This window comes from Cydia pomonella, chromosome 6 (genome assembly GCF_033807575.1).
Source record: "Cydia pomonella isolate Wapato2018A chromosome 6, ilCydPomo1, whole genome shotgun sequence".
Classification (NCBI taxonomy): domain Eukaryota; kingdom Metazoa; phylum Arthropoda; class Insecta; order Lepidoptera; family Tortricidae; genus Cydia; species Cydia pomonella.
Window position 1 is genome coordinate 377,125 of NC_084708.1, and position 21,703 is coordinate 398,827.

At 39.5% G+C, this 21,703-nt stretch overlaps 1 protein-coding gene and 1 non-coding gene across 2 annotated transcripts; one reads left to right on the forward strand and one right to left on the reverse strand.

Annotated features, from left to right (window-relative positions):
* Positions 1 to 236: 236 nt before the first annotated feature.
* Positions 237 to 3,331, reverse strand: LOC133518663 (uncharacterized). The gene has a single exon (XM_061852340.1). It carries the CDS (start codon positions 3,329 to 3,331, stop codon positions 407 to 409), a length of 2,925 nt encoding a protein of 974 aa, XP_061708324.1. The 3' UTR covers positions 237 to 406.
* A 15,699-nt stretch (positions 3,332 to 19,030) lies between these two features.
* On the forward strand, positions 19,031 to 19,102 carry Trnah-gug (transfer RNA histidin (anticodon GUG)). Its single transcript has one exon. It is a non-coding gene; the product is annotated as a tRNA-His (tRNA).
* The last annotated feature ends 2,601 nt before the right edge of the window (positions 19,103 to 21,703 follow it).

Here is a 21,703-nt window from a genome sequence, read left to right on the forward strand (position 1 = left end):
TGATATCTTACAGGGTTGAAATGATTTTGTAAGAGATACTACTCACAGTATAAAATAAAACTATCGGGGGTGGTAGCACGGTCGCATTTTTATTGCCTGTCACGTTATAACGAAAGCGACGGGCATAGTGACAGGCGATAAGAGTGGAACCATGCTGCCACCGCTGGAGGTAGATTCTAATTTAACAAGTTGTTCAAGCTTGGATTCTTGAGTGTTAAAATAAAAATCTTAGATACTTTTAAAACTTCTAATATGAGTTCCACAAAGGTACTTATGCTTAAATTGTATGTATAGAAAAATATGTTTCGAAATGCGTGTGACGCGCACATGAGCGCGTATCTCAGAGCCAAGTGAGCTCGCTAGGCGTCTAGAGGCGGCGAGGGGCGCGGCAGATGGGCCAACTGGTTTATTGGTATGCAGTCCCCGCTTCCCCTTCGTTGGTAGGAGCCGCAACATCCTGGGGGCCCTTGGAGGCTTTAGCCTTCAAGGCTTCATGGGTCTCGTCCAGCAGAGGGCAGAGGTATTTCACACCTCGCTTATAGGTGCCTGTTACAGTGGCAATTTCGGCTACTCGCGAAATCCCGTCGGCGCCAGGAAACAATTTGGAGATTCGTCCAAGCCGCCAGTGCAGTGGAGGAGTATTCTCTTCCTTGATTAGGACCAGGTCACCCAGTTGAAGAGCTCGTCCTGGAACACGCCATTTCGTCCGTTGCTGGAGCTCGCAGACGTATTCCATTTGCCAGCGCCGCCAGAAGTGCTGTCTTAGTGCCTCGAGCCTCTGAAACCTGTCTAAACGGCTTGGGTTTATATCCGCGAGGTGGGGCGACGGCAACGAAGTGAGCGCGCGGCCGATGATGAAGTGACCTGGGGTTAAGGGTTGGAAATCGTTTGGTGAGGACGATAAAGGACATAAAGGACGACTGTTCAGGATTGATTCAACCTGACTAAATAAAGTTGCCAATTCTTCATAGGTTAAATGAGCGTTACCTAGAATGCGATTGAGGTGAAATTTGGCAGATTTGACTCCTGCTTCCCACAAACCACCAAAGTGAGGAGCATATGCCGGTTGGAATTTAAATTGTATTCCCTCATTTGCTGCAAAATTGCAAACCGTGTCTGAATTTGAACTAAGATAATCGCTAATTTCCTTGGCCGCTCCTACAAAATTACGTCCATTATCGCAGAAGATCTCGCGAGGTCGCCCTCTGCGAGAGATAAAACGTCGCAGCGAAAGAATAAACGAATCCGTCGATAGCGTGCTTACTGCCTCTAAATGCAAACATTTGTATCGAAGACAAACAAATATCGCTAAATAGCACTTCGTTATTTTGCAACCTCTGCCATGCCTGTCCGTAATCATAAAAGGCCCAGCGAAGTCTACGCCGACACTAATGAACGGAAAATCAGGCGTTACGCGCTGAGAGGGTAGAGCGCCCATCAATGGAGCAGAAGTATTGCCAGCTACGCGGCGACAGGTGACGCATTGTTGCGAGACGGTGCGCGCAAGTGTGCGCCCCGATACGGCCCATACCGACTCGCGAATGGCGGCTAAAAGCAGCTGAGGAGGAGCGTGCAGAAGACGGATGTGTTCCTGTTGAAACAGCAATCTAGTAAATCTATGTTTGGCATGTAAAAGCATTGGGTGGCGTTTATCAAATTGATAAAACGAAGAGGACAGACGTCCACCAACTCTGAGAAGTTTGTCGTCTTCATCGTAAAATGGGTTAAGCGATAGAATAGGGCATTTAGGGCCTAGAGATTGTTTGTCACGCAACAGTTTCAATTCGAGGGGGAAACTAGCCTGTTGCGACAAAGCGACCAATTTTTTAAAAGAAGCCTCGAGCTCCTCAGGTTGTAGCACACCCGTAGTTTTATTGGTTGAGAGACGGCAGTTATGCGCAAACCTAAGCATATAAGCTACCGCACGTTGCAAAGTTTTAAGTGTCGAATATCGATCGAAATCAACGACATCATTTTTTTGTGAATCTTTAGTGATCGCGACGTTGACCTTTAGCTCGGGTAAATCGAATTCCGAGTTTGAGGAAAACTGAGGCCAGTTATTCTGTGGCTCGTACAAAAAGGACGGCCCGGTCCACCACATTTGCAAATCAGGTAAGCGACGCGCTTCGACCCCTCTAGATGGATAGTCAGCCGGATTTACAGCGGTAGGAACGTGACGAAACTCACTACCATCGGTGAGTTCTAAAATATGAGCCACGCGATTGGCAACAAATGTTTTTAATTTAGTTTGATTTGTTTTAAGCCATGCGATCACAATTGACGAGTCAGTCCAATAAAATTTTTGCGCAATCTGGCAGCGCAACGTCTTAGAGACAGCTGACGCGAGCTGAGCGCCTAGAAGGCAAGCACATAATTCCAAACGAGGAATAGTCGTAGCCTGGACCGGCGTGACCTTGGCCTTGGCGCACAGCAGCCTGACCATAACAACGCCCTTCTCATTTGTTGACTTTAAATAAATACAGGCCGCATATGCAACTGAGCTCGCATCACAAAATACATGCATCTCGATATACGTCGGCGAGTCGCATAGAACATGACGAGGTATTTGGATCGAAGTTAAAGACGCTAGTCCGTTTACAAAATCCTGCCAAGACTCGTTTATGTAGCTCGGCACGGGAGCATCCCAGTCGATTTTTTCAATCCATAATTTTTGAATTAAAAATTTAGGTATAATTGTCAGCAAACAAAGGAGGCCTAATGGATCAAATATTTTACACGAGTCCGATAAAATTGATCGTTTCGTAGGATGGCCGTCCTTGGCCGAATATTGAGTAGGGAAATGAATGATATCTGTCTCAGAGTCCCAGCCCACTCCTAACGTATGCGACGACGAGCTAATGATCAAGCTACCTTTATTTTCTGAGTTTTCTGAGTCGTGCAAAATTGAGGATAAATTTGAGCGATATTTGCGCAGAGGGAAACAACCAGCTGCCAGCGCACGCTCAACCGACTCTTTAATAGAACATAATTCCTCCTCTGTGTCCGATCCTGTTAGCAAATCATCCACTAAAAAATCATTTTGGATGATGGTCTTAATTTTTTCATCTGCACATTCTTCGCCCAACTGCCATAAACAGCGTGTGCTCAAAAAACTAGCACTTGAAAATCCGTAAGTGACCGTGTTAAGTTTTAAAGTTTTTAAAGGTCCGTTCTCATTGGAGCGCCAAAGAATTAATTGTAAATCGCGGTCACACTCCTGAACCAAGACCTGCCGATACATCTTAGCGACATCCCCAGTCAAAACGTATTTGTAAGTGCGAAACCTCAATAGAATATTAAATAATGAATCCTGAATCGTCGGCCCGACCATCTGCAGGTCGTTTATAGAATAACCAGACGTGGTGGGGGCACTACCATGGAAAACGACTCTTAATTTCGTAGATTCGCTGGAGGGCTTTTGCACACAATGATGTGGCACAAAAAAGAAGGGTCCGGAATGTCAGAATCGGACACAGAGAGATGGCCTAATTCGGCATATTCATTTATAAATTGCTCGTAAGCCGCTTTTAAATCAGGGTTACGTTTAAATCGTTTCTCTAATGCAAAGAACCGTTTTTTAGCTAAGCGATACGAGTTCCCTAAACAATCGGGCTCCGTAACCAATGGCAAGCGTACGTGAAACCTACCGTTATCGTCACGATAAGTGTGAGTGACAAAATGTTGCTCACATTCCGCCTCTAAATCGGTAAACGGTTGACTAGGTTGGGGCACTTGCTCCAGCTGCCAGAATTTAGTAAGCGAGTCGTCAAGATTGTTATCACTGGTTGTGTACAGGTGATTGCATTGTAAAAAAGAGTTGAACGACTTTTCATCGAACGCTGAGTATGCATTGTACTTACTGACAACTAACCATCCTAGTTTTGATTTGCGCAAAACAAGCGTATCGTGCCCTAAATCAATTTGCTCGCCTCCAACCAAATTCCAAAAAACGTCAGCCCCAATTAAGATATCTACAGGTCCAGGCTGATTAAAATGAGGATCGGCGAGTTTTTTATTACGTGGCCACTTGACGTTCGACACATCGATAGGCCTTAGTGGCAAATTGCTGTTAATTACGGGCAGCGCTAAACATGAGATATCGAATTTAATATTTTTATCATGTTTAGACCGAATTTGCACAAAACAGCGTTCCGGATTACTAGATATAGGCACGTCAGATAATCCGAAAAGATTTGTATTACTGGGCAGCGGTGCGAGTTGCAATTTCTGTTTAAAATCGGTTGTAACAATAGAAGTCATGCTTCCGCAATCTAAAAAAGCGCGCGCCGTTACATAATCATTAGTAGCCGGGCTATATATGTCTCCGTACGCGGTAGGTAAAAGTACCTGATTTGAGCGCGATACGGTCATATTTGACGACAGCCCGAGCCCGGGCTCCGAGCGCGGCGGAGGCGCATCTACGGGCGCAGTGGCAACCTGAGGAGTCTCCCTATGCAATAAAATATTATGGCGCTTCTTACAAGTGTGACACGGAGCTACTCTGCAGCGATGAGAAGTGTGCCCCTTCCGCAAACAGTTGAGACAAAGGCGTAACCTTGACGCTCCGGAGATCCGGTCTTCGATGGACAGGGACAGGAATGACGAGCAATCGTAAATCCGGTGCTCACCGCTGCAGAACACACAGGCAGGAGGAGAGGCCGAGGCCGAAGCAGCAGGAGTGGCTGAAACCGCAAAACACTTGGTGCTAGACTTCTCACGTTTATTATGAGGCGAGGCAATAGGTTCGCGTTTATTATTATTATTATTTGTGATATTATTTTTCATATCAGATTTATTACGCTGAACCGATTCCAAAACATCAGCACGTCCCTTTAAAAAGCGATTAAAATCGGCCAATGACGGCAAATCGTCATTTGAAAATGAATTACTTTTAAATTCCTCCCATTTTAAGCTAGTGTTACTGTCGAGTTTACTTGCGATCATATGTATAAGAAGCGTGTCCCATTTATCAGTGGGCTGGCCCAACGTATTTAAAGCCCGTAGGTTTTTGGACACATGATCCACTAAGTAACGAAGGGACTTTGCTGATTCGCGACCAATCGCTTGCAAATTAAACAATGAGTTCAAATGGTTGCTAATCAGCTGTTTTTTGTTGTCATATCTCTCGCAGAGAAGACGCCAGGCCTCAGCGTAATTACTGTCCGACACTTCTAAATTACTAATCACCTGAGCCGCTTCACCATCCAAATAAGAATTTAAATAGTGAAATTTGTGAATCGGCTTGATGTTGTCGGAACTGTGAATAAGGGAATCAAATGTGTCTCTGAATTCGAGCCACTTAAAGTACGAACCATCGAAACTAGCGATTTTAATCACAGGCAAACGAAAATTTAAACCGTTGCATGTATTGTCATGACCACGGTTACTTTGAACTTCAGACTTAACGCTGGCGAAATCAGATCCTTCGGCTGTCTTGTTAATAATCTTTTGAGCCGTGGCAATAAGAGAAATAAAATCATTTTCCATCTCTTCTCTTATGTCAATTTCGGTTTGCATTTCTGATGTAGTCGCAATTTCTATTTGAGTTTGGATCTGGTCAAACTGTGTGAACATACTACGAAAACGATCCAATTTCAACGAAAGTTCGTCTACATCTTTCGAGGAAATGCTTTCCTGAGCATTCAAATCGGCAATATAATTTTTAAATTTAGTAATACGTCCCTTAATAGACGTTCTAGTGGGTACCAACGTAGCCATCTTATGACAAAGATCTGATTTCAATGAAAACAGCGAATGAGGAAATCAGAAATCAAAAATAAAAATATGGAATAAATACGTAAATTTTCTGGCCTATGTTCACAGTCACAGTGGTTGGCTCGGTCGGCAACAGTGCTATGCGAAATGCAGGAGTCAGCAGAAAACACACCGCAGCTGCAGCTGAGTGGTAGCTGTTGCCGGGGAGCGACGCGACCGGTTCTTATCTGTAACACGATCGCACGAACACTTGTGTTACTATGAAATGCAATGGATTTTTTTTATGCGTTGAGATTTAACTGCGCGTAATTAGTAAAATCGCTAGACAGTATTCTTTTTGTTTGTGTATTTAGCACAAAGTAGGAGTATGCTTTATGAAATGGAGAAAAGTTTAAGCTGATGAAATTAACTAATAAGAATGTCACTCAAATAAGCGTTTCTGTTCTTAAATAAATGCTTAAATTTGCGCAAAAGGCTATAAGTTTTGAATTGGCTATAAAGCAGCGACCAGATTATTTCACTGACACTTGCTATCAAAAGAGGATACGTGGCTAACAAATGTTTACGTCACTAATGCAATAAAATGGCATACAATTAAAATTAAGTACGGCAAGGCAAGGGGTGAAGACGGCAAAGCTAAATAGTCAAATAGGTGGAGGAAAGTACGAGCAGAGAGTAGGAAATATGAAGGAATGGTGCACTTCCCTTGCTAAACCTGGCTGCGGCGTAGTTCTGACCGGCGGGCTTGAAGTAAGGGTGTCTGCAGTTTCCAAAATGGCGTCGTAAATCTCCGAATATTTATACAGTACAACTGGCGTCGTGGATAGGTACAATCCAACAGGCGGATCCAAAAAACTGCGTTGGCGCCGGGTTGTCCAATTTGTGCCACGTTGTTGCTGTCGTGACCTTTGCCTTCTTCACACGTAGGACTTTCGTTCGACTCGGGCAGAAGCTATCTTTGCGTATTAATCACGTCGATGGGTCACCATGATCAAGCCTGGAGTCTTGAGTATTAAAATAAAAATCTTAGATACTTTTAAAAACTTCTAATTCGAGTTCCACAAAGGTACTTAAGCTTAATAGAAAAATATGTTTGGAAATGCGTGTGACGCGCACATGAGCGCGTATCTCAGAGCCAAGTGAGCTCGCTAGGCGTCTAGAGGCGGCGAGGGGCGCGGCAGATGGGCCAACTGGTTTATTGGTATGCAGTCCCCGCTTCCCCTTCGTTGGTAGGAGCCTCAACACAAGTTGTTATGTCTTTGACCTGGTTTTGATACCACCTACAATATTTTACTTCATTTCGCATGCACCAATCAGCGTTACCGATCTTCAAGATGATATCAAAGTAAGTTTTTGGCAAAAATTTCATTTTTGGTATACGCTTTTATCGCTGACTACTTTTCTTTCCACAGGAAACTAATATTCATCGAATTTTAAAAACCCCAAATCTTCTTCTTCCTTGCGTTGTCCCGGCATTTCGCCACGGCTCATGGGAGTCTGGGGTCCGTTTGACAACTAATCTCAAGATTTGGCGTAGGCACTAGTTTTTACGAAAGCGCCTGCCATGTGACCTTCCAACCCAGAGGGTAAACTAGACCTTGTTGGGATTAGTCCGGTTTCCTAACGATGTTTTCCTTCACCGAAAAGCGACTGGTAAATATCAAATAATATTTCGTACATAAGTTCCGAAAAACTCATTGGTACGAGCCTGGGTTGGAACCCGCGACCTCCGGATTGCAAGTCGCACGCTTTTACCGCTGGGCCACCAGCGCATCTTAAAACCCCCAAATACAATGATAATACCATAGAGTTCTATAACCACCACCTGCCTTCACCATCAGATCAGTTCGATGGTGCAATTTTCAGCTTCATCGGAAACCGGGAATTGGGTCTTTAAATTGTAAGATTTGATCCATACTAACATAGATGCATACATTGCAAGTTCTTGTAAAAAGATCAAAGCTGTAAGGTGAGGGAGGGGGGGGGGGGGGGGGGAGAAGTGCGCCTACCTTCAATATATCGAACACTGCTTACAGGATATATCAAAGGTAGGCGCACTTACACGGCAGGCGCACTTCGCCCCTTGTTAAATCAAAAACTGATTATTTTGCTTATATACAAGTTGTAGGCGTTGTAATAAAAAATACTCATACAGGCTAACAATAAGTCAAATACACACTGATATCAGAAAGGCCTCTAACTGTCGAATGGTACCGTGCATTTCGTTAGTACGTGTACGTACATGTAGCGAGATGCACTAAGTATATGTTTCAAATACCATGCTGATGTCAGTGGACGTTCGAATTGGTCTAATAGTTCGACAGCTTTATTTTTTCTAAATCTCTAGTATTCTATAATATACAGGTTGACCTTAGCCTTTAATAAGAACAAAAGATAAAAAAATAAATTCGACAACAAAAAGAAACACACTGTGTTAATCTTTGGCAGTGTTTTTGACAATTTGTTCGAAATATTTGTATAATGATGACATTTATCAAAAGTCAGAAGCTTATTAGTGTCATAAATAAAAAAGATAATCAAAAAGGTTGAAGAAGGTTCCATACTATTCTTTGAGGATATAACCTTAGGAGCTACTAACACATACAGGCTGCTTCAAAGTAAAAATTGGAAATTTGTTAATTTCTTCGAAACCGCTACACCGGCTGTTATAATACTTTGTACACTGGTTCTAAATACCCTAATGCATATGTACATTTCGGCTTTGTCCAATGGCTAGGGACACACTGTATAGGTTTTTACTCAATAAGTAATTAAATACATATTCACTTTGTTACTGATTGTGTGGATTGTCGATAATTATTATCTAAAATATATAATAATACACCGTGTTTTTTGATTTCCGTTAATTTCAAGGGTGCATTCCCTGAGCTCAGATTAGGTTACTTTCACAAAGAAACCGGTATTCTAGTTAACTCCATTTCGTGGATAATCAGTAACTAATTTTTATTAAACTAACTTATCTATTAAATAAAACTAAATTAAAACTAAATTACTATTTTTATTTGATAAGGCCCCACGAACGCGTAATCTTGCCTTAGGGCCTGTGTACATATTGATTAGCGTTTAGTTTGTACATATTCTAATTAACATAAGAACTATCTAGAACGATCGATGTTCGAAATGTCATCGTTTTCAATTGTTTGGTTGAGTTAAATAATAATACCCGTATTACAACAACGCATGCATCATTTAATTACATTTCATGAAAAAAAAAATATTATACAAATTTTCGAAAATTAACTATGCTATTTCGTTTCCTTAAAGGTTTATACATAGGTACCCCGAAGTTTTCTAAATTCTATATTATTATGAATTGAAGCCCTTATTAATTATCAACACACCATTAATTAAGATTTTTCTTAAGCATTGGGATTATCTGCGTGGAAAGTAATCTAAAGATCTAATCCAATCAAGAAATTAATGTTATTCCCCAGCGATCTCAATCATTGTATAATTTTCTTTTGTGATGTCATTCTTTCTATTCCAATATAATAAATGAGAAATAATAATATTGAAAAAGCTTAAATCAAAAATAAAAGAAAAGCTCCACGAAAAATCGTAGTCGGCTGAAAGTTTTAAATCATTCAATTCTTTCATGTGGGTAACACCTACCTTACAATCCTTACATGTCTACATTAACATATGATGCAAAACGGGGCTTTGCCCAGCATTGGGACATAAATAGCAAGGCTCGGAAACCGGTTAAATTTCCAAACCATTATCATGTTGTACTTGGCGCATAACCGTTTATTAAAAATTTCGTTTGTAAAACCGTTATTTTTTAACCGTTTTTTAGAAGAACATTTCCCGTAAAGTTCATGTCAGATTAACCGGTTTAGAACAATAAAAACCGGTTTCTTCCTATGGCGGTGTCTTAGTGTAAATAAATTCGATTTCCAAACGTGACGTACGCGTTTGCGTTTACTCTCATTTTGTATTGGATTTCGAAAGAGCGCGCCAAGCGGGACGTTTTGGAACCTCAAAATCCTATACAAAATGAGACTTAACGCAAACGCGTTCGTCACGTTATGATGTCGATCAAAGTTACACTAGGGGTACAGGTCGGCCGGCCGTCTCGTCGCTCGTCGAATAAACTGGTTTTATATAGGTTACAATAAAGTTCTTATAACGTTCGCGTTCTTAAGAAAGTTTTTTTTTTAATACTACGTCGGTGGCAAACAAGCATACGGCCCGCCTGATGGTAAGCAGTCTCCGTAGCCTATGTACGCCTGCAACTCCAGAGAGAGACATGCGCGTTGCCGACCCTAAACCCGCCCCCCTCGATGAGCTCTGGCAACCTTACTCACCGGCGGGAACACAACACACACCGCACACAGTTCTGCGTAAAACCGAAATAAACCGGTATTTCCCGCTATTTTGAACACCGGTTCCAAGCCTTGCTAATTAAGGCATATAAGAAAATATATAAACATATAAAGATTGTACGTTAGCTTTATAAATTAAGCCTGGAGCCGGAGTTAACAAGCGGGTCAAGTATTCTCGTGCCCTTCTATTGAAGAATAACGCGACGAGCAAACCTTCATAATTTTGTCATAATAGAACACATCGCTGATCGTACGAGGATTGCTACAGATAGGGAGTTTATTGTGGCTGCCTAACTAACAGCAATATTGAAACAATTTTGTATAAAACCGACCTCTCGCGTCGAATGATGTCCCCGATGACAGTTTTTTTTTTATAATACGTCGGTGCCAAACAAGCATAAGGCCCGCCTGATGGTAAGCAGTCTCCGTAGCCTATGCAACTCCAGAGGTGTTACATGCGCGTTGCCGACACTGACACTCCACACCTTCGTTGAGCTCTGGCAAGCTTACTCACCGGCAGGAACACAACCCTATGATTAGGCTCTAGTGTTATTTGAATGCGGTTTTCTGTAAGGTGGTGGTACTGCCCCAGTTGGGCTCTGCTCTAGATCTGGAATGACATCCGCTGTGGTGTGCCCTACCACACAAAGCGAGATGACATTCAAAGAATTAATTTTTGTATGCAGTATGCAGTAGCTAAGAAGTTAAGCATCATTCAATTATGTAGGGATGGAGCATTTACTGACTGACTAAGATTAAAAGTATTTATTTATGATCGAATTTTGTATTTTATTTTTAGCATGTACTTCGGCCTCGGAGAATTTTTTTTTTTTGCGTTAAAAAAAGGTAAACTATCTTGACGTGTAATTGACGTGCTTTTAGAAAGTAGTAATAATTGATTCCTATATTCTTATTTTATTTCATTGAGGTGTACATTAAACAGTATTTATATTCTTTGACTAGCGATCCTGTCGAACCGCGTCAACAGGTGGCCCGCTCTCAATTTTCGCGCGATTTGACTCTCAAATTCTTCTCAACCTACATTATTAAAAATCTTACTTTAATATAATAATTTTCTCTTAATAGGATAAGCCTCATTTTTATATCAAATAATGCTTTAAGAAAATGGTTTCTAATACAATAATTTAAAAGTCTTATTAGTCTGAAAATTTGTGTTGATTATTACTTTTCTGACTATGACGTCATTCTACTCCAATTTTACGTATAGCAGTATGGCAGTTTTCATACGCAAATATTTCATGTTATCTGCAACATTGGCTATAGGGAACCTGCAGTATTTGTTTTTAGTTACTTTCATTTTAAATACTCCCACCTAAAATAGTCCAACAGTATAGTTATTAAAACTTAAAAATATTACCGTAGAAATGTGGCTCAAAAGTGACAGTGTAATATTACAACTGTCCAATCACTTCAGTCAGGGTTGTACCAGTAAACCGTCAATCGCGATTTTCATTCACGTGAGATTAACGCGATTGATCGTGTCCAGCCGAGTGGTTCTGGAGGCCTAGATGACGATGTTTTCACCACCAGTTGATTGGAACTTAAATATTACGAGTATATGGAATCAGTCACGTGACTTGTAGCATCTGTCATCCCGATATATATTTTATTTTCGTTTATCGTTTGTCGATGTACGATTGTCATATTTGCTAGCCCCCCTGGAAGCCCCTGGAGGGTGAAGAACCCACCACGTAGCGGCGAGGCCGTGGCACCGCTGCGCTACGCGGCACGCGGTACGGCGGAGGCGCGGCGCGAAACCTTGACTATAACCGCGAAAATCGAAGTTCGTCAATTGCGAGCATTTTTCTCTGTCATTCGAATTACGTCTAAGTGAGAGTAAAAGATAAAGATCCCCGCGATTTGCGAACTTTGGTTTTCTCGGTAGGCCCCCTTTTGTCAAGATGTAGACAATCCGCTTTCTAGATTGTACACACGACGCCGCTACGTGGGTTTTACGCCTAAAATAATCCAATACAATTCAGTTTAATAATGCCTCTAGAATTGAGACTCCGAAAACTTGTTAAGACGAAAGTGGAGGACCTGCGCGAAATCGCCTGTCCATACAAACGTAGTCCTCATTTTCCTCTCTGAATATAAACATTATTGAAATATTTTGACACAATTAGTTGGATATCAACCATAGCTACGCCCCTATGTTTGATTTTTATCGAATTTTTAATTACTATAAGAGTTAGAAGCATTTAAAAAATTGTATGAAATCTGTTTTACGCTCCTAATTTTTACAATAATCAAAACGTCGCATAAAGTCAAACGTAGGGGTATAGCTATGGTTAATATACATTAAATTAAATAAAAATATTTTCCATAATATCAATATCCAGAAAGGAAAATAGGGACTACCTTTGAATGGAAAAGCGGCCATCCCCTTTCCTTAATACTGAAATGGAAAGGGAAATAAAAGTACAAGTCGATACGAAACATTTAATTGACTGCGACGAAGTTTGGGAAGCGCGGACACCTTGACAGGCGGTGCCCAAACTTTGTTCCCATTACGAACCTTCAATATTCACTTTTTAAGTAAGAATATTTAAGCTAGCTTTAATTCATAACATAAGTACTTAAACAATTGTTTACTGTCTTCGGTTACCGCAATAGTTACTCGTGAAATAAGACTATGTAAACGGATTTATAATTAAGAACGGACTATATAATGAATTAAAATAAAACATTATGTATATAAATAATTTTTTGTATGTAAACATATTAATGTATCGGCTCGATTCGAAGCATGAAATACGATAACGATGAGTTCTGGTTTAGATAAGTTCTGATTTAGATATCGTTTGTATGTCGTATAATTGACCGAATCAACTCGATTCGGGCAACCAATGTCACTTTGACGTTAGAAATATCGTAGATAGATCTTATTGGGATCAGAGCGGAATCGTTTAGTTATCGATCTTTTAAAAAATCTTTCCAAGAATTTAAACGTGTCTTAATCATTCTTGCAATCGGGCCGTATGTTTTCCTTGGTCTCCCGCTGACCTCGAACGCCGTAAAGGTTTCGAAACGTCGGGATTTACATGTTTTAAATTCATCATGCGATATCATTCATTAACTTACTAAAGTTTTTTTTATTATTTGTACTTTTATGCAGTCACATTAAAAAGAATCACAATAATTTTCACATCAAAATGGTATTTTCACAATCAGAATATCTCTCCAGAACGTAGATAAGTAACTATGTATATTTATATTAAAAATATAAAATATGAAGCAAATGCTTTTAACATTTGAATTCAAATCTCTTTGCATTGATACGAGTAAAGTATTTGAAAAGCATTATTACTTAGTGCCTAATGTGCTAAAATATGAAATATATTTCTATAGCGCAAATGGTATTATTGATCTTTTTTTATTAACACATTCGCTGCCAAAGTTTTCGTAGCATTACGTATACTCGTATGTATTTGTGGCTACAATATCAAAAAGACTCATTTATCTGGCCGAGCGAACTCTTTTCAGAAATGCTTGTATTTTATAAGGAGGAGGATAATTGATATATTTATATTTTAATATAAAGCGTAGAGTTTCCTTTTCCAATTTGTTTGTGACAGGCAGTAACAATGAGCAGGTACTAATTATCGGTAATAATTTTCGGATGCTGCGCTCCAAGACACAAATCATCGATGTAGCTCGGAAAGCGTCCAAGCTAAAATGGGATTGGGCTGGTCATGTCTGCCGAATGCCGAATGAGTTGTGTGGCAAAGTCACTACAGAGTGGGAGCCCGAAAACTCGAATCGGGGATCTGGCAGACCTCACCGGCGATGGCGGGATGAACTGGACTCCTTCATGAAGGAGTGGCCAGACATAGCACTGGACAGAGATCAGTGGAGAGATTGGGGTGAGGCCTTTGCCCAGCAGTGGGACACGACAAGCTCCAAATAATAATAATAATAATTTTCGGATACTGTACAAATAGATATCTATTAACACATAGTAGGCTTAGAGTGCTTACTCCATACATAGAAAAAAGTTTTAAGCACGCTTTGCGAAAACTTATAAGTATTAAGTTGTAAGTGAGCTTATTAATAACCCACCATACAACTTATTATGATTATTGATTAAGTAAGGAAGCTGATATATGAAGTGATCACTCTGAAATAGCTTATTCATCTATGATTAATATGTAATAACTACGATCTGTCCTAATAAATCTAAAATCATATCTGCCTAAGTAAATAAAAAAACTGACTTCAGTCCATATTTAGGAAACCAAGACGAAAACTCTTTTTATTTGTGAATCTGAAAGGAACGGAACCCTAGTATTATTAAAATAAATAAATGATATAGGACATTATTACACAAATTGACTAAGTCCTGCAGTAAGCTTAATAAGGCTTGTGTTGTAGGTACCTAGACAACGATAAATATATAGAAAACACCCATGACTCAGAAACAAATATTGTGTTAAATAAATGCTCTTACCAGGATTTGAACCCGAGACCATCGGCTTCTTAGGCAGGGTCACTACCCACTAGGCCAGACCGGTCGTCTAACATTATTGTAGCCTCACTTGACCGATCTAAATACTATTAGACGCCGCAGAGTGATGAATATTAATATTAAGCAAAAACGTGTTGTGCCAAACAAGGTGTAGGCTAACTTTTTGTTTTCGTTTCTGTGCTAGTTTGGCTACGTGCGGTTTATGCAAGCTAAGTGCAACGGACTGACATTTATCCTTAAAACAATGTTTATGTATGCAATTTGAAACTGTGTATAATAAATATCAACAGAAAATATGCTTTGTTTGAGATGGTCGGTCTTTGTTATTGATTTAATAATAAAAACTCCGTACGTTTCCATCTATTGTTTTGGCGATATAATGATTAAACTGTTAACTCTCGACATGACTGATGTGTGAGTGCGACGCAGAAAAATAAAAATGATAGCATATTTTTAGGTTTTAAAGTTAGCCTCCCAAAACAAAAATTAACATGACATTTTTTTATAAAAAAATACAAGCCATGAATTATGTACTAACTTCTTAAAGACGGGCCTTACGGGCCCTAGGAAGTGGGCCAGTGCGTTCGCGCATATAGCGTTTGTGTACATACATGTTCGCTCGGAATTATATGAACAGACCTATATTTACTTTGAAATCTTTGATAACCTTTAAAAACAAATACACAAGTGTTCATTCAACCCAACTCAGCTCAACCGTACATAGCACACACAATAAAATTCAGATCTCTTTGTAACAAAGCGTATAATTTCTAGTAAAACTGCGCCGTTAGGAACAAAACAACCATTTGCTCACGCTCCCGCGCCCGCCGCCGCGGGCAGCTGGCAGCGCCAGTATTTATAACTACCCACTACATTAGGACTTCATTAATTTACAGTTTGTTCGTGTTATTTAAATTTTGCGTGTGAAAAATATAAAGGTAAATATGCTTGTCAGAGTTGTTGCCGCACATGTTTTTGCAGGCGCTTTAGGTTTTAGTTTGCTAATGAGAATGTTTTTTGAATTGCGGTTTATCTGTGTTAATTATGTAGCTTGTTATTAAATTATAGTTATAAATTAGTCCGAACCACGAATGACACGTTTCACATTGACACGCGCGCAGAGTCTAGCCAACTCTGCATGGCATTTATTTGTATTATCACGATAATGACATAGAAAAGGAGCGCAGGGCACTGGCGGTAAGAGGAAATATGATTGCTCGCAGATTTACTCGATGCTTAGAACTGGTAAAAAATATTATTACAAAAATACTCACTCCCAAAGGAATCGTGCATTTGTCCTGAAAAACTTGTCAAGGAATAACTTTTTCTGCGTCGTTCATCATTGTGTCAATGTTCAAGACATTAACTTGGTACGAGGAAAGTAAAGTTTATTTCGAGTCACATTAACGTTCATATTGTTGTTAAGAAAGAAATTAATGGCTTTTTGACACAATACGAGAGGTACCACTTAAAGTGCAGAAATCAGAAATCATCAGAAATCATTGCATTTATTCGTAATAAACTATGACATAAAAAAGTATAACAACATAACAAAAGAAAGAAACATAGAATAAATAAATAGTTTACCACGAAATGTCCCACCGTATGTATGTCGGTGTCGTGTCACCGATTCAGATCCAATAATCTGTTATGGTGTTGAACTGGTTTTGATACGAGTACAACCTTGACGACCGTCTTGGTGATTGGCGCGCATTTCACGTCGTATCAAAATAAGATCACACCCGTTAAATCTGAATTAGGCTCCGTATCGTGCCACGTGACTCCCGAGGGCCTACCGCGAACACCGAATTTGAAAATTACGGGTAAATGAGAAAGATGCCCGCAATTTTCGAACTTTGGTGTGCGCGGTAGGCCCTCTGAAGGGGAACAATTCACGGCCTTGAAACGCATGCTGTCGTCACAAATAATGTGCAGCACGGATAGAAGGCTACACGCCATAATTTACATTGAAAATTAGAGGGTACCAAAAAAGATTATTTTCCTAAACGGCTTTAATTTTATTAAAATAAACTACGTAGACTACATAGTACCAAATAGTACATCAAAAACACACATTTAAGAAGTAAAAAAAAAGTTGGACGTTAAAATAAGATCCCCACTGAGCATAATGCCGCTGCAATCTGTGAACTTATCAAACACCAATATTTACCTTCCACCTAAATTTCATGTTGGATTTCGTATTAGTTTTGGAAATAACATGACGTAGTATTTGCATGCAACTAACATCATTTTATATACCCGAATATCGTATATAAGGCAAGACTTGCACCACAGTACGCCGAACCTAGTCGCTACGAAACATCCTTTGCTACGATCGTAGCATGCCGGTGTCGTGTGACTTATGGGTTAAAAAAAATGAAAATAGTTCTTTTTTACAGACTTCAAATCCATATTTTTGTTAGTAGTTGTTACACATGTAGAAAAATGGTTAGTAAAGAATGATGAATATGAATAAATTAGTAAATTTAAAATTAAAATGAATAAACAAAAATAATCCTTTAATAATATTTTCCGGGTGATAAAACTCGACTGCGTGTTTTCTCACCCAGAAAAATAAGATAGGATTGTCCCATCTCTCGGCAATGGCTTTCAGGATGCTGTTGGTGCTGTTCCATATCCTGTGCATCAGGGAGGCGACACGTTTACGGATTATTGTATAAAAACAATCCGTTCGAGCTTCCGCAAACATTCCCGATGCACTACAATATTCCTTCAGCCCCATCAGCACCCTGAAGGCATTGTTATACTGGACCCGGAGAGCACTGTACGATTTCTGCGTATATCTGGTCCACAGGGCGTGTGTACATGGACTGACAATAAGCTTTGAGATGGCGCAAGTGTACATGGACTGGCAATAAGCTTTTAGAGGCGCCATGGAGGCGTATTCTGATTGTAATAATAGATTATAAATTTGTTATGGATATGGCAGATCATATCCATAACAAAATCAGGTCAGAATTAGTCTTCTAGAAGCGGCATGTGAATTTTAAAAATCTTCATTTGATTTAATTTGACATTATCAAGTCAAAACTGTATAGATTTATTTTGACAGTTTATACAGGGAGGCTAATTCGAACTCACATTATGACATCATCATGAAGCATTCATTATGAAGCGCGAAAATTATAAATTATCGGATGCGCTGATGGCATAGCGGTAAGAGCGTGCGACTTCCAATCCGGAGGTCGCGGGATCAAACCTCGGCTTGTACCTATAAGTTTTTCGGAACTTATGTACGAAATATCATTTGATATTTACCAGACATTTTTCGGTGAAGGAATACATCGTGAGGAAACCGGACTAATCCCAACAAGGCCTAGTTTTACCCGCTGGGTTGGAAGGTCAGATGGCAGTCGCTTTCGTAAAAACTAGTGCCTACGCTAAATCTTGAGATTAGTTGTCAAGCAGACCCCAGGCTCTCATGAGCTGTGGCAATATGCCGGGACAACGCTAGGAAGAAGAAGAAGATTATGACATCAATATTATATCTTTTTGTTTTTGTTCGCTCGTGCGTCACGTTCGCACCAATAAGTACGGGCCAGTAGGAGCTAAATGCACACGGGAATTTCTAACTAAATAACATCATTTGGACGTCAAATGTAAGTTCGTTAGCCTCCCGGCTCTTATTATTATAAAAAAATATCTTTACGTAAATATGCCTACATAAAACAATCAAATTGGTGTCAGGTTGCATTATCTATTTCTGAATACGAGTGCACAGCGTGCAGTTAAACTGAAATAAAATTGTCACATACATGACCTTGTGATATGTAATCTGGTAATCAATCTGTTACTTTTGGCTAATCTGTCTGTGTCTGGTAATTTAATAATAGGTATAGAACAAGGGGCCTGTAAGGGATGAAACCGCTACGCCAATACTCAAATAGACATTTTTGAAAAATGCAATACGATGATCGAGTACCTTGTGAGCATAAAGGGCATCCCACCCATTACCGGTCAGTCTGCCTGCAGTCTCTGCATAGTACAAAGAGTGGGGAAGTAGTTTATCTTCATACAAATTAATTAAATTAGAGATACTTTGAGACCCGGGGAAGGAAATAGAACAGTTTTATTGACCATCATTATCCACGCAGACAAAGTCGCGAACATAAGCTAGTATCTCTATAATCACTTTGAACACCTTGCGACAAAAAAGCAAATCTGTATCGGACGGCGGCGCAAGAGTTGATCACAAGTGAAAGTCAGCGAGTAACCGCCCTAGAACCTTGTCACTTTCACTCCTTCAATAAATTTATGCCACTCGTATTTGGTTACTTTATTATGGCAGGGTTCTAAATTAGTATTTTCTGTAATGTTATCAACGCAACTACAGATTCGACAGTAAATAAACCATTTTACGTTTTATGTAATATTATTTAAAGACCATTTTAATTTACAAGATTATTTTAAATTTCTTAAAGTGGTTGGATTTTTCGCTGTGTCGGACACAGCTCCGATAGCCGTGATCGTCTAGTGGTTAGGACCCTACGTTGTGGCCGTAGTAACCCAGGTTCGAATCCTGGTCACGGCAGTGACAGGCGTCACTGTCACGGCGGAGCTCTTTTTGTTATTTATTTGCTTTTCTCTTTTTACTCTGTTCACTATGCAGCTTGCAGTTTGTTTGACTTCCTAATTTTTGTAACTTGTATTTATGTATCACAATTATGTTAATGTTTGAAATTAGAAGGGGACGAAAGATCGTGCGGGTTCATCGTTATGTCACAGCCAATCTGATATTGGTTTTCAAGACTCAAAAGAAATGTTTAAGATCAGTATGCGGTATTACAACCATGGATTCATGTAAACCTCATTTTAGAGAATTATATTAAAATACTGACAGTTCCTTGTTTATATGTGTATGAAATAGGAACCTATGTTAAATGTAATATTCGGCGTCATCAGAGAAAAATTAATTATAAGTCATCTAGAACCGCCTTTGTGTCTAAAAGCATAATGGATATGGCGCCCCGAATATTTAATAAATTACGCATCCTAAAACAAGAAAACATTAAAGAGTTTAAAACTGCATTGTATACATTTTTAGCATCTAAAAATTCAAAATTCAAAATTCAAAAATTTATTCTGCAAGTAGGCCTCAAGGGCTCTTTTACAAGTCAATACAACATTTATAGTAACATCATATAGTGACATGAAAAATACATAACAACATTTATAAATACAACAGCCAATACCTGGGTAAACATTACATTATAATAATCTTAAAATAAATAATTAATACAATACAATAGAGATGTATAGTCTCTATGGTTAAAAACACATTAAATCTGGAGATGTAAAAGGTCCCCAATGTCAGAGTACTAATACTAATAAAATTTGGAGGTGTAAAGTCTCTCCAAGTGTCAAAATAAAATTTATACTAAATAAATAAACCGCGTCTGGACTGTTAAACTAGCAGTCTCATAAACTAATGCTACATTCTGTACATAACTAGTATGTACCAAGTCAAGTATATTATACAATATGACAGAGACGTATAGTCTCCACGGTTAATATATTAAGTTTGGAGATGTATAAGGTCCCCACGGTCGGAGAAAAATAATAATACACAATAATAAGATTTGGAGGTGTAAAGGTTCTCCAAATGTCAAAGAATAAAAAAATAAAAAATTGTATGAAATACATATTTCACGTCAAGAGACTGTTAAGCTAAGGCATTCCTTTTGCGTAGAATAATGTCTGCCCAATTTTGCGAGAAGGTGAAGAAATAACGCATGCAAAAGATTACTCACAGATGCAAACAAAAATTGATCAAAACACGAAGAGACACTTAACAAACACATTCTCATTTTGACGCTCTCAAACATATCACTCATGGAAATGTCTTTATACGATTGTGCAAGGTTTTTGACAGAGGGATAGGTAAGTGACTGAAATGCCAGTCCTGTTAGTAAAACTATGGTCTAAGCCAAAGCCACATTACAGGCTAGTATACACCAGGCCCAAGATAGAGCAGCTCGAACAGTATTGGTGGCTGCAGTCGTCACATCTTTCAGTCATGGACTCATGAGGATACGACAAAGAAGAGAACAGGGTTTAAGAATGCAACGGCAGGGTAATGGGCACGCGCTTAACTAGCCCATGTACTTGTCCATTGACGTTTCTTAAACCTTATTGCAAACACATAGGGTCCACAGATGGTCAGTTTAGTGTTGTTAGTACCGATAATAGTACACCGGATAAATGGACCAGCTGGGCTTGGAGTCATCGCACTGCCGCTGGCAGAGAATAGAATATTATTTAAGTACGAGTAGAATTTTCAATAGCTAATATAAAACCGATGTTTGACTACAGGAGGTCACACTGTCTAGACTGCGCCTCGAATTGTATCTGCATTATTGCGGCGTTGCTTTAGCCGCCGCGGTATCTGTCAACTTCCTTGATAAAACGAGTGATGGAATAAACGTCATAATCACGACTGTAATGCGGCGGCGATCATTTGAGATCCGAACGTCAACTAAACGGTGCTCGGAATAGTTGCCATCCAAATTCGTCCCCAACCCAAAATAACAACCCAAATAAGTGATACGATGGTGTATCGTACACCACAGTCGCTGACTGTATACAGCTTAAAACCACATAGCGAAGTATCGTTAATTAGAGTATAGGTCCTTACCTATACTCTAATTAACGATACTTCGCTAGGGTCGGTTGTAGGGTCGTATTACCTTTAATACGACCCTACAACCCCATTATTCTAATACGCATAGGCTGGGGGCTGGAGTAATAAACTTTTCACGTGGAATGGAGGTGGTTTGTGGTCATTTCGAAGAAATAAAGAGCAATAATTAAGAATAACCACTGTTGTATCACGCACAGTTGTCAAACTATCGTTACACGTGTAAAATAATAAACATTTATTTTCCTGTCTTATTCCAACTTATAATAGTATTCACAATCATAATAATCTCGACTTATTACATCCGTTCGTTAGCACGACTCCAAATCAACTGAGAACCGTCGGCCAAGTGTAATTTCGTTTTATACCCAACTAATAACCCTCTTTTCAATTTCAAAACTACCCCTAACTTTTAAAACAAATTAATTTCCTGCACATCTCTCGTCTCAACTCTCCCCAGTGGAAAGGCAGTCTAATCCCGACACCCTTATAGAC